The sequence below is a fragment of the Barbus barbus genome (genome assembly GCF_936440315.1).
Source record: "Barbus barbus genome assembly, chromosome: 16".
Lineage (NCBI taxonomy): Eukaryota > Metazoa > Chordata > Actinopteri > Cypriniformes > Cyprinidae > Barbus > Barbus barbus.
Genome location: NC_136744.1, coordinates 10,260,826 through 10,278,330, shown reverse-complemented (window position 1 = coordinate 10,278,330; position 17,505 = coordinate 10,260,826). Strand labels below are relative to the sequence as shown.

Below are 17,505 nucleotides of genomic sequence, written 5' to 3'. Positions count from 1 at the left end.
CTTTTATTTCAAGTTATGATATGGCTAATATGACTTACCCACACAGTCACAGGAGGGCAGCTCTGTGATTTGTTTAGAGGGGGTGTTGAGGAGATTCTTGGTCGGTGTGTCCAAGAACCTCATCGGAGACTCCAAAAAGCTGTTGATCGTGTGCTTGGTAGGAGCCTGTTCTCCAGTGTTCACCACGTCGCCGTTCTCCAAATGTACACTGGATGTGGACAACACCGTAACACCTCCAGACTTCTCCACTTTGTAAAATCCATTTTGATTCGTGTGCAAGTGTTGATGATCATTAAAGCCGTTGGCTTTATGGTACATCCCTGGGCTTTGCGGCAAGTCTTTACAGGGTTCACTGGCCATGGTTTGCTGAGGTTGTTGTTTAGCACCATGATTTAGCACATCGTAGGTTTTTGATACCTGAGAAATCATTTGTTGTTCACATTCATGCCTCGGCCACTGGCTAGCACCTAGATGGTCATTCGTATGATTGTGAAACAGTCCGTTTGGTGGCGGTATATGACTTTGAGCTCCATGCTCGTGTTTAAAGTGAAAGCCGTTCTGCTTACCAGAACCTAAGATCGTTTCAAAGTGCTCTTTCTTCAGAGAGTTGCTGTAGTATAAGAGCTGCCTGTTCTCATGATGAGCCTCCGCTATGTACTTTTTCAGGTCTATCTGCGCTTGGGGAAGAAACGGACTCCTCTTGTGCTGGAACCTCATCTTTTGTTGCGAAATGGCTTTCTGAATGGTGGCCTTGAGTGGGGTTTTCCTGTTGGGCGTCCTCTTGGCCAACGGAATCCTACAATGGTTGCCCTCGATCTCAGCAGCTTTCTTCTTAGACATCCTGGGCTTTGAAGGCGTCATTTTAGTCTTTTTTGGCTTTTGTAAGTGCTGCCCCAAATAATTATGATTGTATTTCATGGTTTGAGTCAGCATACCTTTCGGGGGACTGTTTTCTGAGACTTGCATCTGCCGGGATTCGATCATGAACGCGAGCTGCACTAATTGAGCCGCAACTTCCTCCTCTTCCCTCTTTCTTGATATCTGAGTCGCTTCTCCATGCTTATACTTCTTGAAAGTGCCTTCTAACCTGTCGGCTTTACAAAGTGCTTGGCCGTTTCTGCGGTTCTCTGCGGTATACGATAGCTTTTCACATTCTGAGCTGGCCGCCAGAAGATCCTTCAAGGAAAGTTTTCTGGAGGTAGACGCACAATGCTGATTTTGACTTTGGGTGAAGTTGGCTGGCCTGTTCAGAGGGTTGTGGATGACAGAAGTCTGTTGCAATGATGAACTGATTACAGAGACCTTGTTAGAGAAAACATCTGAAACTGGTTTAGCCTCTCGAAGAGGTATGTGGTTGCTTGAAGCAGAGTATGTAGACGTTTCTCGCTGAGTGTCCTGACTCTGGTTTTCTGTTTCAAAGGGCACTGTTTGTGGGGTAGCTGCCAGTTGGGTCAAGGCCTCAATAGCTATAGCCTGATCAACGCTAATATTCCTATACTGGACCAGAGACTGGACACTGGGTAAAGATAGTGCAATGTTATCATTCTGAGGAGGTTCCTCTGGACTTTCTCCTTGATTTAACTGACACTGATATGGTTCTTCTTTCGGCTCAGTTTTTAAACAGGCATGAGGCCCGTAAAGTCTCTCCTCTAGACGTTTCCTGTCTGTACTGGAGAAGCAGACCACAGCTGCTAGGGTAGATAAAGCATCTTCGTAGCACCCGTTGGTCTCTAAGTGCTTTGAGTGCGGGTCATCAATCTCAACCCATTGCTCTTCCAGTTTAATCTTCTTCAGAGGAACCGTCTGCTCTTGAATGGACTCTGATTCATGACTCTTCTTAAACATGGATCTATGGAACATGGCATGTGGCTGGGTGGGATCCACATGTCTCTCAGTGTTTGGTTTCATGTGTCCAGCACCATTATGAGAGGTTAGAGCACTGTTGTGAGGGAGAAGTACATCAGTGGTCCCGGGCTCCTTTCCAGGAGGGGCTGGTAACAAGCCATGCTGGAGAGTCGTGGGAACATCAGGTGGAACATTGTGTGTTAAAGATATGTAATGCGCCTCTTCCTCTGGTGTCGCACAGGTCTCCTCCATCTGCTCTGAGCTTGTGCCATTTACTGAGTTTGCCTCTGACTCAACCTGCAGTGGAAAAATATAGAGATGCTTCAGCAAGTTTTGGCTGTGGTGTGAAGCAGGACATACTGCATTGGTCATCGTAACTTATGACAGCTGGTGCCACAGTGGATCATGGCACAGAGCTTGGGGTGAATAAGCAATACATAAAAAACACTTTTTCTGTGTTATGCGAGTTACTCACTAGTCTATAGCTTGTTTTAGCAAATGAACAACTGATCAACACTGTCCCATCATTTCTTATATGAATTTCTTTATGCCAATTAATTAATTCACAGTAATTTAACCACATTTGCTGAGGAATGTATGTACAGGTCAGCGAGCATGATTAATTCTGTTACTATAGTTTAATGATTTAATGTCATTCCATTGCATAACTCTGTATCATGTCTGCAACCCATATATGTGAAGCTGGACCACAAAATCAGTCATATGTTTAAATTTTCGAAATTGAGTTTTATACATCACCTGAAAGCTAAATAAATAAGGTTTCCATTGATGTATGGTTTGTTATGATAGGACAATATCTGGCCTAGATATAACTATTTGAATATCTGGAATCTGAGGGTGCAAAAAAATCTAAATATTGAGAAAATTGCCTTTAAATTTGTCCAAATTAAGTTTTGATATATTTACTGCAGGAAATTTAAAAAATATTTTCATGGAACATGATCTTTACTTAATATCCTAATGATTTTTGGCATAAAAGAAAAATCGATAATTCTGACCCATACAATGTATTTTTGGCTATTGCTACAGATATAGCCGTGCAACTTAAAGGTGCTGTATGTAGGATTGAACTAGATATTGCACTCCAATTTCAAAATATTGGAGAGGGTATTATTATTATATATTTTCTTTCACCCGGCCCCTCCTCCTCAAACTTGTCGCACACGCAAGTTGCCAGATTAACGACACCAACAGGAACAAGTGCACATGACGAGGAATGAAATTAAAAGAAATACGCTGTGTTTTCCACCAACTACAATTGGGTAAACTGGCAGTGGGCGGGTTTCACAAACCAAAACACAAATCGTCATTCCGGGCCATAACGCACATTTTTTTCAAAGGAGAATAGTTGACTGTAGCATTGTTTTTCAGATAAACAAGTATGTTAACTTAGCATGTTTCTTAAATATCTGCAAACATGTTATGGTATTTTTATGCTTTAGTAGAGTCAAAAACCTACATACAGCATCTTTAAGACTGGTTTTGTGCTCTAGGGTCACATATGTCGAACATTATACTGTGATCACGCATAACGCATTAAATTATTACTAACTTTTGAATGGTTTGTTGCAAGTGTATCTTGTTTGGTATGAGTGAGTGAATCTCTTTCTCTTCCTTCCATATCTTTAATTATGATTTTATCAAACCTGTGTTAAATGCATATTATATAATCAGCGTTGTTAACGTTCAGCATGCGTGCGCTTTCTACTGAACATAAACAAAGCCGATTACATTCTGGGGTACTCTCCAAAATGGCGGAAGACGGCAACTCTGGGAGAAGAATTGCTGAATAAATTATGTTATTATTGCTTTCTTTGCACACAAAAAGTATTCTTGTAGCTTTTTAAAAATTACGGTTGAACCCCTGATGTCAGATGGACGATTTTACTGATGTCCTTACTACGTTTCAGTGCGTTGATCGTGGTAATATCGTTGCTGTCAGAGAGCTCTCAGATTCAATCAAAAATATCTTAATTTGTGTTCGGAAGATGACGAAGGTCTTACGGGTTTGGAACGACATGAGGGTGAGTAATTAATGACAGAATTTTCACTTTTGGGTGAACTATCCCTTTAAGTTCACATCACATAATATTCATGTTTAAATTAGACCCTGTTAAGAGCAGGAAAGCTGAAGCTCACGTGACTAAGAGATAACATGCTGGGTACAGAAATAGTCACACCCCGAAACAAAGACAATACCTAATTGGTCAGTACTCTACTAGGGGCCTGAGTTTAAAACCCAACATGCAAACTCTCCCAACGGAGAGAGACTAGAAGTGCAGCAAGAGAGAGGCCGAGACTCGGACTCGTGCAGTCTCTTCCAGGTAAAGATGGGTTAAGACCAGACAACATCAAACTACCCCATCTCATTCTACTTTCTAAGTTTCTTTCTTTTCTTTCCGTTGAGAATCCCGTTTAAGTGAAGTTCCGCCGCAGTCTATACGACTATCGTCTTTGTCCGCTACAAACTCTAACAAAGGCTACGAGACTTCGCTCCATAGGCCAACACCACAACGTGATTGGCTTCCCAAGACCTCACTGCAGCAATGAACAGACCACCAACAAACCCACGTGGGAACCCCGTTCAACAAAGGATGCCACCGGAGGAATCCCCACTCAAATATGCAACAAACGCAAGTAAATGCCTCCAGATTCATGCTGAACTGGTGCATAGATGTGAAATGTAATAACCCTGTCCAAGAAACAACAGAAGGGTTAAATGAATGATTGATGGTTCACTCTGTTAGGTCTTACAAAACCTGGGATTTTCAGTGAATCATTTCACTTTCTTAAACTCTTCCTTTCCTCACTTTCTTTCTTTCTGCAACTAGTGTGAATATGTATGTGTGTATGTATGTGTGTGTGCGTGCGTTGGTGTTCAGTATTAGTTTCTGTGTTAGAATAGTGAATAAAGTCTCATTTGTATTTAAAGAAAAGTGGCCTGCGTATATCGATCTACTTACTGCCTTAAACTAGATCTTGTTACCTTGCTTAATATTGAGTGTTTTTACTATATTTTGGATATTAATATCAGCTGTTCAATTGAGCGCTGGACGATTAATTTGTTCAGTCGTAAAGAGTCGACACTTTCCAAAATTCCCCTTAAAATTAATTAATAATTGGCTTTGAGCTAAATTAACTGGGTTACCCCTACATGATTTTAAGTTAATATAACAAAATGTCATTAATGATAGAGTGCAAAAGTCCATCTTCCAAATCATGCCTTTATTTTACCCAAATATACTTTGATAAGCCTATTTCTTTGTTATCCATGGATGATTCAAAAATTCAAACGCAATATTTTTTCCTAAAATTAAATTTTTTTTTTTTTTTTTTTTTTTTTTTTTTTAGGAATTGAAGCCATGACCTTTGTGTTGCCAGCACTTTGTTTTACTGTTTGAGTTACAGGAATGCTGTACATGCAGTTACACATACATGAGCATATATTCAAAACAATAAAAATCAATGTGCAAGTGTTTATTAAGATACAATTAACCATACTGCACTGTGTTAAATTGACAGCCACAATATACCACAATGTGAACATTATTAGTAACACTCATTATAGCCTCATAATTGTTTTTCCACACCAGATAAGAAAAAGGAGGTGGTGAAAAAAGGAAAAAATGCACGTGAAAGCCTTCACAGCATGCTTACCTTACTGTAACCTAAGTACTTCTCATAAAACAGTTTTAATACCCGTGTAAAGCAGTGTGCATAAGAAGATTAAATACTTGCGGGAGTCAGTCAGGCATTGTGTGAGAAACTGTGGTTTCGTGTTTTTTATATTTATAAGCAAGTTAAATGTATCTCTTAGTGCAGTGTGTAAATAAATTCAGCAGCAGCAACAATGTAGTATTGAGGGAAACTCCTTCATGTATCATTAACACTTATGCCAGGAGAGGGCTGATGCAACAGAGGGTCGAAACAAGAGTGAGGCAATAACTTGGCAGCCGCTGCAATTGTTATTACTGGAGGGAATAGGAAGAGAATAGTAATTGGCTCTTCTGATGCTCCCATCCAGTAGTGAAACAAAACTGGTCAGCATTAGATGCTGAGTGAAACTACTTTCAATAACAAAGTAGTCTGGTTAGGGATCTAATGGGAGGCCTTTGTAAATGTTCAGATCTTTTTCTTCCTGCAATACAGAAGCCCAAAATTTTGCTGTTATTGGCAAATCATGCCTGCTGGTCATGAGGTTTAATTCAATAGAAATGTGACGAACACTATGAAAACACAATGAAAATGAGACTCTGTAGACATGAAGGCTGTAAGTTAGAGGTAGTTTGTTTGGGCAAATTCTGGGTAAACTTGCAAAGTAAATCCAAAGCTGTTGTTTTTCAGGAAAAACAGCACTGATAGATCTGAGCTCTTGAGTTTACACCGTCATTTTCTAGGAAAAGCTTGCAGTTAATACAACCTTTTGTAGATGGGGGATGAAGAGAGTAAAGTGCTTACAACACAGTTAAACATTTCATACATGGACACTTTAGATGAGCGTCTAAAGAGTTGGAGCAGTTATTCCATCTAATTAAACATGAAAATCAGTAGACCAGCTAATTGCAGGTCAAATGTAATACTGTGTAATAATAGCTTTTTGCCTTGTTTACTGGACAATGTAATATAAAAGTGAAAATGTGCAATGGAGAGCTATCTGCAGCTGTAATAAAGTTGGCAAAATGTAAAATTGCTTTATTAAAGCAATATGCCACTTGAGGCTGTTTGTAACTGTTGACTTTTATCATGGGTACAGATGTTAAAATCCTGTAAAATCACTATAATTCACTTTGGGTTGGTTGTTGCTAATATTTTAATAATGGCAGGAGTAGCAATATGATAAAACAGACCAATGTCCAATAAACAGTTAAAATGGTTCAAATTCAAAGACAACATTAAATGAAATTCTATTTGTTTACTAAATGTATGTTAATGATCGTACAGTAAATAATTCATGCATATGTTTAATTTTCTTCTATTTATTTATTATTATTATTATTTTTCGACCTTGTAACTTTAAATCAGAATATCATAAATCGATCTTCCAGTGAACCAAAAGACTTCTTTCTGGTGATGTATTTGCAAGACATCTCCAATCATTTTGTTTGCTTAAACCCCTCCCACAATGGACTGCAAGTTCGCGTTCAGATCTGCATCACAATAAACGTATTAAAATGTATCCTAAACCATAAATTTCTTTAGAATTCTATAAATTAAGAAACAGAATAAACAATTCTTCCGCCAAGTAAAATTGTTCATGAACCTGACTGTTATGGTTGTCATACAAAACACAGAAACATGGCACATCAATTCAGTTTATGTGGTACCAGTTGCAATTTACAATGTCTTTAAACAAGCCTCATCCAATCAGAATTTAGAATTAGAACTATATGTTTAATAATGAGCCATTTTAATTAGATTTTTGACTTGAATAAAACCAGTCTACTTAAATGTTATGGAAAAAAAGGACATTTTTAAGGTTACCTGACCAACATTTTTTAGTCTAAACGTGTAGTTTATTTAGTTAGTTTAAATAGTTTATTAAATATAATTAAGTTTATTACCAATAAGTGTGCACTAACATGTTAAAATCTGAAGAACTCCAAAAAAAAAAAACCCCACAGATTGAGTCTGTGCCTGATTATAAGCAGACCTACAACAACCAACTGCTCAAATTACAGTATCATGGTAACAGTGTCCAAAACTTTTCTGTTTATAAATAAACGAAGAAAGTGTATAAAGAAAGTAAACATATCTCCTCAGACGGCTGCATACTTCTCTTGAATTCATATGGCTCAAAAACAACTGTACACAACAATGTCCTAACACACAAAATGTGATTTTTATTGAAAACATCACTAGACATTAAGAGGGACGGTTTGCTCATTCTCTGCACGTCAAACGTTAGTCTCTCACAGCAGTGCCTCCACGGCTTTGTTCTTGATTTGTTGTGTCTGAAACCTTGAAAACTCAAGAAAAATCACACTTGGCTGTCTTCTTTTCATTGTAGTAAAAGCTCCCCCAGACACACACACACACACACACGCACACACACCCCTTGCAACAGCACAAGTACTGCTAGAATCCTAAGAAGCCTCCCTCAGGAAGCGTTACCAGGGAAAGTCAGAGCAGAAGGGGAGTATCCAACCCAAACAGAGGGAGAGGAGGAGAGACCCGACACCCAAGAGCTTCCACACCACACGCTCATTCAAAAACACAGCTACGAGACAATATCAGCCGCAAAATAGTATCTTTTATCGCAACTTTAGAATTCAGCAGGTACTCTGAGAAGTTAAACATCATCCCCAAAACTCAAATGTGCATCTTTATGCCAAGTTACTTGGTAAAGAAACCCCTTCTGAACACATCAAAGCCAGTAGTTTTGCTCAAAACTGCTTTGCCTGCACACTTTCACAGCATCAAACCCAAAAGTCTAAAAACGCACGCTTCCTTCCTGGAACGCGTGAGTAGTTTCTCTAAAGTTGAGAGGTTTTTTTCATTCATACACTGCTGCTTTCCTGTTTCTGAACTTGGGTACTGAGAAAATTTTTTTTAATTCACGGCGCAGGTGAACACACACTCGCAGCTGCCCCTTCAGCCAAGCTAAGCTCTTAGACACTGATTTGAAACGCCGCATCAAAAGAAGCGGAGAGCACAAAATGCTCTGAACTTGAGAAAAACGTGGGAGTCTGTTACCTTAAAACCTCGCTTTTTTCCGCGGTTTGGAAATATCCTTGTACCCTACCTTGAAAAGGGAACCAAAACATAAAAGCTGAGGCACATTACTGATGATGCAGCAATGACAACAAGAGCATAAACACACACAAAGCTCCCAGCACACACACACTCTCCGAAGAGCATCTGTTTGAGACAATAGCCATTAAAAGCCAGTCTGGATTGTACCTTCTCATTCCTCAGAGGCAGACCCTCAATTTTGGGCAGCATAATCCTAAAAGGTAGCCATTTTGCCTCCCTCGGCTTCAGAAGAATAAGTGGCTGTAGTGGCAGATGCAGCGCGAGCAGCACAGGTTTGCATGATCAGTGCAGAGGAGAGAGGCTTTGGATTGCCGCTACCGCAGACAGCCGACGCATGCCTCTCGCAGACGCAGACAGCACCCCGTCAGCCAATCGCGAAGGGACTCTAGCGGCTTGTAAATGTATCAGCCATGCCTAGACCCTCCTAAACAAAGGATCCCCTATCCCCTGGTTTCTTACTCTACAAGTACGCACGAGGGACAGCACTAAGCTGCGGTCCGGACACTCACGACACTGGACTGGAGTACAAAGCCGTCAGGGAGGGAGGGGGAGAGAACAGGAAAAGTGGTCTTTGCACTATTTTTAGAAGCACACAAAAGTTTCCAAGCACATCACGAGCCATTTGGGTCTTATTGTCTTAACGGTGCACTATGTCAAATAACTAATTATGAAATATGATAGAATTTTAATAATTATAGGAAATAATAATAAATATAACTAAATAATAATAAACTAGTTAAAATATAATCCTATATATTCTATATTTTATGTTTATTTAATTGTATATTTTATATCTAATAATCTTATATATTTACAGAAATTGTGATTTTAATGATTAAACAATGATAAATATAATTAATTAATACTGTGCAGAGTACAAGTACAGAGCCAATGAAATGCAGTTAGCATCTAACCAGAAGTGCAAATAACAAAGTATATAAATAAATATAAAAAATGTGTATATACATTAAGTTTTATGACATATAGTGCAAGTTATGAGGTAGAGGGGGAGAGACTAGCTCAGTGCAAATGACTGTACATATAGCTTAGGTTGCAAGGAAGTATATACAGAAGCTGCATTATAAAGTGAGGTATGTAGTAGCATATGTAAATAAATATATTTATTTAAATATAATATTTTCATAAATATTATATTTATTATAAAACTCCCTCTTATTATAGTCACAGTTTTCAAACTCACAGTTTTTAAAGCACAGGAAAGTTCCCAAGCACATTATCATTCATTTTTCTTATTATATTAATGGTGCATTATGTGCAAAGGTATTCCCATGACAAACGCAGAGCTGCAAACACCGCATTTATATCTCATCTTAAATGACAAAAAAAAAGGAACCTGTTACTTTATTTGTAGGATAAGCACCTCTATGCTTGCTTTAAAAATGTTAAAGAACAAATCTAAAATAAACATTTAACTTTTCTAAACAAAATAATAATACAGCTTAGCCGATCTATGATGCAATCCAACTTGGATACGGTGTTCAAATTAACACAAGGAACAAAGCCGAAGAGCACGAGTATGACTAAGCGTGCTATCACACAGCTGTTTTCATAAATGACGTCACAGCAAGGAGCGTCACGCTCTCTTCTTCTGGGAAGCTGTGAGACGCTTCAGGGCAGGCAGTCGCGCTCTCGGTCTCTCCATGGAGACGCGTTTAGAGTGGATGTGACAGCGCAGCCGCAGACCTCTGCACTGCAGCTGTCACACGATGTACTGTTCAGACCAGTTTGCAGACACACACAAACATATGGCTGGGGAGGTCAGATGAGGACAAGGGAACGCTACTTTTAGCATATTGAATACAAAGACCAGGGAGCCGGCGGATAAAAATACAACTGTATTATTTTACATAATATATCTTTGATATATTACCTATATATACACACACATGTCTGTGCTAGTGCATGCATTACTACTATAATTAGTTTTATTCATAAATATACATATGTATATATGCCTAAATAAATACTGTAGGCAACACATTGTTTCACTGAAAACGACAGTATTCGGGGGAAGTCGTGGCCTAATGGTTAGAGAGTCGGACTCGTAATCGAAAGGTTGCGGGTTCGAGTCCCCGGCCGGCAGGGATTGTAGGTGGGGGGAGTGAATGTACAGCGCTCTCTCCACCCTCAATACCACGACTGAGGTGCCCTTGAGCAAGGCACCGAACCCCCAACTGCTCCCCGGGCGCTGCAGCATGCCCACTGCTCCGGGTGTGTGTTCACGGTGTGTGTGTGTGTGTGTGCATTTGTTCACTACTCACTGCTGTGTGTGTGCACTTGGATGGGTTAAACGCAGAGCACCAATTTCGAGTATGGGTCACCATACTTGACAATACGTCACGACTTTACTTTACTTTTTATTTGTTGAGTGAAACAGGGGAAAGGGAGGGAAGTGGTGTGTGGCCAAGTACGGTGACCCATACTCGGAATTTGTGCTCTGCATTTAACCCATCCAAGTGAACATACACCCAGAGCTGTGGGCAGCCAATTTGGGGCAGCAGTTGGGGGTTCGGTGCCTTGCTCAAGGGTCTCACCTCAGTTGTGGTATTGAGGGTGGAGAGAGTGTTGGTTATTCACTCCCCCACCTACAATCCCTGCCGGACCTGAGACTCGAACCCACGACCTTCAGGTTACAAGTCCAACTCTCTATCCATTAGGCCACGACTGCCCTATGTCTTCAATACGAGATGACTTTGTACAGTAACTCAAGGTTGTAAAACAGGTTATATTTTGACAATCACCGTTGTATGTTAAACTGGTCTGTCTGGATTACTGTTTCTATGAATGTGACCCATTCCTTTTCGCCAGTTTATATAGCATTGCATCTACATTGATCACTATACTTTTTCATGAACAAAACAGATTTTTACTTTTTCACCCATCATTCATTTTCTAAAGGAATCTTGCCTATTTGAAAGACCATGTGGGTCTAAACTAAGACATTTCAACTAATCCTCACTCTAGATGAAACTTTACTCCAAGCGTAACATGCATTATAGACTGACCGTCTCTCTGTGAGCATTTGTCTAAAGCAGCCATCCATAATAAGCCTGCCTGCTGTGTCCAGTGATGGCTGAGTATTGTTGCTGTGCTTTGTGTGATAACATGTGAGGTGGCTGATGGAAATCGGTTTGAGTCGTGCAGTGAGTCAGCTGCCTTGAGACAGATTTCTTCACGCTCGCATCAACGGACAATGGAGTTGTGGTATTCTCTTTGACAACGGACATAAAGGCTGAATCTGGTTAATATTCTGAAGACTGCTGAAAGCTACATAATGGTACAAGTGACAGTGCATTTCACAAGTGAAACCAGTAGTCTTTGTGGGACTAATAGAAATATTAATCCTAGCATGTTTCATCATGTCCTTCTCTTTGACAAATAATTTGCCTTAAAAAAAAGTCTTGTTATATTTTCTTAAAGGGATAGTTCCCCCAAAAACAAAGATTCATTCACTTGCTTTCATGTCAGGTTCAAAACCGGGACCAATACAGGGACCAATGCTGTCTCTATCGATTCCATTGAATGGAAAAGAGCAAAGGCATTCTGCTAAATTTCTTCTTTTGTGTTTCACAGAAGAAAGTCAAAAAGGTTTAGACCGACATGGAGATGAGCAAATTTTGACAGAACTTCTGAAGTGGCTTTTATTTGTCTTTCCACAGACATTATATTACAATACTTAATGCTGCTAAGAGTCAGAATGAATGCATTTACACTGCAATTACGACTGAATACTTTGATATTAGGGGCTGAGGTGGGTTTGAAAAGGCATAATTCAGTCTGGCTTTTATGCGGCATTGCATCTTTACATTGAATTTTGAGCAGGCACTGAGCAGCCTTGACTCATCTGTGTAAAGACATCTTTTGGAGCAATGTAAGTGCTTTTCTTTTCCAGTACCCAAAACTCCTCCCTTATTTGTTTTTCCTCACATGTGATTCATTGCCAATTGCAGAAAACATGTCCATATGGTGAGCTTTAAAAAGCTGCCCAGTCTTCATTAGTCACAAGCAGCCCATGTATAAATCTCCTCATGAAGTGCTGGCAAACGGCCCCTATGTCGAGGTGTCACCTGCTCACCAATGGCTAAAACTAATAAAACACCAGCCACAATTGAGCATGTCAGGAGATTAAAGGAGAACTTCACCTCCTTTTATCACTGTAACTGAGGAAGGAATAAACAGTGTGTGGTAAATGGATGGATATTGGTAAATCTATAATAGACCCTTCGCAAAGACATGCCCCCCCCTTGTTACTGTTGCTGTGCAGTGGCACAAAAATGGGGTATGCAATATATGCAGTGAATAGGGGCACCACACATATGGGGGGCGCCATTTAGCTGAAATCATTCTGTGAAAATCTTCTTTAATGAAATGTTATAAATAATCAAAAGGTTAGTTGTTAAAAAATAATGTAATAGAACATTTTTTACGTGTTTTATGAGTTAACAAATGAATTTATTATAAACTTAAGACGCAGAACGGCCGTATCTCTTTACGACCACAACAAACAAACGGGAGACTTTTCAGAAGCGCACTTCAGCTTGCTCTCAGCACCAGGCGCGAGTCTAAACGAGCACGGAAAAGGTACAGTTGACAAATGAGCTTCAGTAGAACACAGTGAACTGCGGTCTGATGAGATGTTGTATGTCAGTAAAACAAACTTTCCTGTCCTGTCAGCTGTGCTCACGGCACACACTCTTCATAAATAACCCACACAAGAAATTACGAGCATACATCGTCCATTAAGTCATGAAATTACCAAAATTGCGATTAAAGCTGCAAAAATTGTGCATGCATGTCAGTATACATGCATGTCATGCATCACATTTAAGAACATCTCTAAAATGCATGTACTAAAATATTCTGCAATTCGAGATCACAATAGGACTGTCACGTTAATTTCCCCGCGGACGGCAGGCTTGGGAGAGCCGCAGATGGCGGCGGGCTCGGGAGGCGGCGTAGAATTCCCCGCGGATGGCGGCGTTGCGTTCCCTGCAGACGGTGGGCTTGGGAAAGCCATGGACGGTGGCGTACTTGCGTTGGCCACGAACGTGAATGAATGGAAGTGAATGAGCCGCAAACGGCAGCGGGCTTGACTCAGTGGCGGCCGGCGACTCGGGGCTTACGGTTTCATCCACATTTCCAACGGTGAGGGTGGAACCACACTGCAGCATAACACAGTCAATATACTGAGCGAGGGAATATGAGTTAGCTGCACTTATTATCCTATTATGCTTTTTCACTTTTTGAATTTTAGTCAGTGTGTAGTGTGTATGTTTGGGCATAAAACGATCTACAAAGTTACAAATCTCAAAGTCCACTCCAAACGGAGATATTTAGTTTTTTAAAAATCCCTTTTCAAGAACTACAGCGAACGGCTCGTTTGGACTACAAAGTTGTTTTCCTGTATTTATGACATCACAAATTGTAAATCCCGCCCACAGAAATTTGAATGGTTGGGGGCTGAGGAGCACTGCATGTTTCAAAATCGAAACCCAGTGCGGGTGTTTTTATACTGTATTTCTGATGGAAACCAACTATTTTCAGAAAATTTTGGATGTCATTTTCATTTAATCTTGCATATAATGTCTGATAAAGCAGCATTTGTGAGCAGAGCTCTGTTTTGTGTACAGTGTTACCGGGGAAACCTCGATCTCTACCACTCCAACAGCGCCTTCCGCTGCCAGAGAATTAATTTGCATATATATGCGGCCACAAATAGTGTATGTCTGTGGGACTATGGTATAAATAAATTCAACTGTATAACAGTTTCAGTGCAATTCATGATATAATAATAGAATTAAAGAACAATAAACATATTACCGTTGCACTTATCTGTACATAGTCAATGCAGTTATTTTTAAGCTGTTGTTGACATCCCATCGAAAACGTGATTTAGCCAAAAAAAACAACAACAACAACAACAATAATAACATTACCACTTTAATATGTCATGCAATATCCGTGCATGCAAAGGTTCTGCACGATCCTCTTGTTCAATATTCTCGGGGTCTGAACTGATATGGCAATATTGACGACCTTGCTGTTCTGGCAAGGGGCGGGGCAATACTGAAACACTGTCTAAACTGTTTACCAATCACAAAGCACTGGGACAGCTAACCAATCACAACACATTTCGTTTTTCGGAAGGCGGGCCTTCATCAAACCCAGAAATAATCGAGTCGTTTGTGTCAGGCTGGGGAGAAAAGTATTGTAATAATGTAAATTATGTGAAAAATAATGCGATTTTCGAACCACCGAGCATGAGAGCATGTTCTAGTACACCCCCAAAACAAAATCAAGACTTTGTAAAAGAGCATAATAGGACCCCTTTAACAAGAACAGGAACATAACCATATAAGGAAACTCAGGAACAAGAAAAGGGGTAAAGCACGGGAAAACAAGTCCACAATCCTGACAAGGGCGGCAAGATGATATGTAATTTTTTATTTGTAATTTAATGCACAACTGAACTAGGCTAAATGTGAGCACAGTGCAATTGTACTAGAAAATATGCACTATTTTTAAATTATATTTACATGCATAAAAAAGCTAATTTTATATTCTGGCATTTATGTGCTGTTGACTTCCACCCTTTCTCACATTATTGCAGATGGGAATTCAAAATAACTTTTTTTGTTTTCCTTTGTACAGAGCTCGATTTAGGTTTGACAAAACTGTTGCAAGGAATTCATTTTGACAACTAATAGTGTTAAATATTGACTGTTTTTTTTCAGAGTTCATTGATTATATAAAATTCTGTGAAGGTTGACTAAACTTTGAACTATCTGCATGACTCATCCAGGCCTGTGCAATGATGGAGAACAATCTTTTGGGGGTGTTGAGACCCAGAACCAAGCTGACTGAGCAATAAAGCTAAAGTGAGCCCTTTTATTAAAATACATGGAGGTAATACAAAAATAATACAAAATTTCACTCAGTATATTACCTCATCTAATTCACAACTTCACAAATTCTCAATTACAATTACGTACAAATTAATTGAATTCAGTTGTGTTTAAGCACTAAAACAGTCCAGTATAGTCAAATTAGTTTTTATATTGAAATAATGAAGATTTCTGTGCCACCACAGACCGGTTGCTGGCCCCTTCCTGGCCACCCCTATCAAAACATCTCGGCTCCGTCACTGCCAAAGAGGGCAAATATCAGCTCATTTAGGAGTATCTCTATTGCTAAAAACAAAAAAATATGTTTGTGAATGGGCATTTGATTTACATTTGAGAGAAACTGAGAACATTGTAAACAAGGATTCAAACTAGCCACCTTTAAAAAAAAATGTCATTTTGAATTCAAAATAGGCCATCTGTGTGATTCAAGTAGATCCAATGAGATGAAAACTCTTGCTACTTCATACTTCAATACAAAACAATGCTGAATTTTGACAAATGCTAGAATTGTGATCTTATAAATGTCTAAACATAAATTCATTAGCAAAACATGTGAAAAGAACTATATTACGAAGTGGAAATGGTAAATGAGACATTTAATGATCCTCTGCTGCCATCTAGGGGTCATAGTAGGAATCATGACGTGGGGAAGTCGTGGCCTAATGGTTAGAGAGTCGGACTCGTAATCGAAAGGTTGCGAGTTCGAGCCCCCGGCCGGCAGGAATTGTAGGTGGGGGGAGGGAACGTCCAGCGCTCTCTCCACCCTCAATACCACGACTGAGGTGCCCTTGAGCAAGGCACCGAACCCCCAACTGCTCCCCGGGCGCCGCAGCATGGCTGCCCACTGCTCCGGGTGTGTGTTCACGGTGTGTGTGTGTGTGTGTGTGTGGATTTGTTCACTACTCACTGCTGTGTGTGTGCACTTGGATGGGTTAAAGGCAGAGCACCAATTTCGAGTATGGGTCACCATACTTGACAATACGTCACGACTAAACGACTAAACATGACATTTATTTTAATAGTATTTGTTTTTCTCTCCCAGGTGACATCTTGGCAGAAATCTTCAACTTAGCATGGGAAATTTTCCATGAATTATCTTTATAAGTAAAAATTAGGGAAAGAAATGCAGATGTTCTTTAAAGTAAATTTTACTTAGTGTTCTCATTTTATATAAAAAAAAGTGCAAAAAGGACTTCCGGTAAGGCAAGCTATGTGAACTAATCCTGTGTAATGAAGATGAAAACTAAAGCTAATAAAGGGGGTAACGCACAGTCATCGCAACAGCGGCAAGTACATCATGATACAGCCAGGAGGGATGAGCGAAGTGAGCTCGATACGTCTTCAGGCGACACTCAGTCTCTTAAAGCTGAAATACTCTCATCGTTACGCAGTGAATTGGCAGAAATATTTCGCACTGAATTACGATCCATGTTTGGTGACGACTTGTCAACCATCAAAAGTGAGCTTCAAGCCGTGAAGGCGGAATTTTCTAACACCATGGTCTCGATGCAATCTGACATGTCGACACTGAAAAGTACGGTGAAGGATATGGAACAGTCTCTTTCCACCTGTTCGGATGATATCACGGTGCTACAGGAAAAGGTTGACTCTCTTTCGGCTACCGTGGTTAAATTGGAAGAAAAGTGTGAAGACCTGGAAGCCAGGTCTTGTCGGAACAATATAAAGATTATTGGAGTTCCGGAAGGCCAACTTCCTACTACTGCGGTGGTATCAAAGCTACTTAAGGAGGCACTCAATATTGATAAGGATATTATAATTGACAGATCGCATCACACATTGCAGTCGAAGCCTAGGCCGGGGGAGCGTCCATGAGCTATTGTGGCAAGACTTCATTACCACTCGGACTGTGTTGAGGCTTTATATCATGTGAGATGAAACAGTTCAGAGTTGGTGATATGAGAACTATACATCTTCCCTAATCTCTCAAAAATTGCACAAG

At 39.9% G+C, this 17,505-nt stretch overlaps 1 protein-coding gene across 1 annotated transcript in view; it reads right to left on the bottom strand.

Annotated features, from left to right (window-relative positions):
- Positions 1-17,505, bottom strand: part of LOC306882163 (methylcytosine dioxygenase TET1-like) — a gene marked incomplete at its 5' end in the record, with an annotated part of 52,912 nt that overhangs the window by 14,214 nt on the left and 21,193 nt on the right. Inside the window, 1 exon segment of the mRNA XM_079436641.1 lies at positions 39-2,142. Coding sequence (XP_079292767.1) covers positions 39-2,142 — 2,104 coding nt within the window.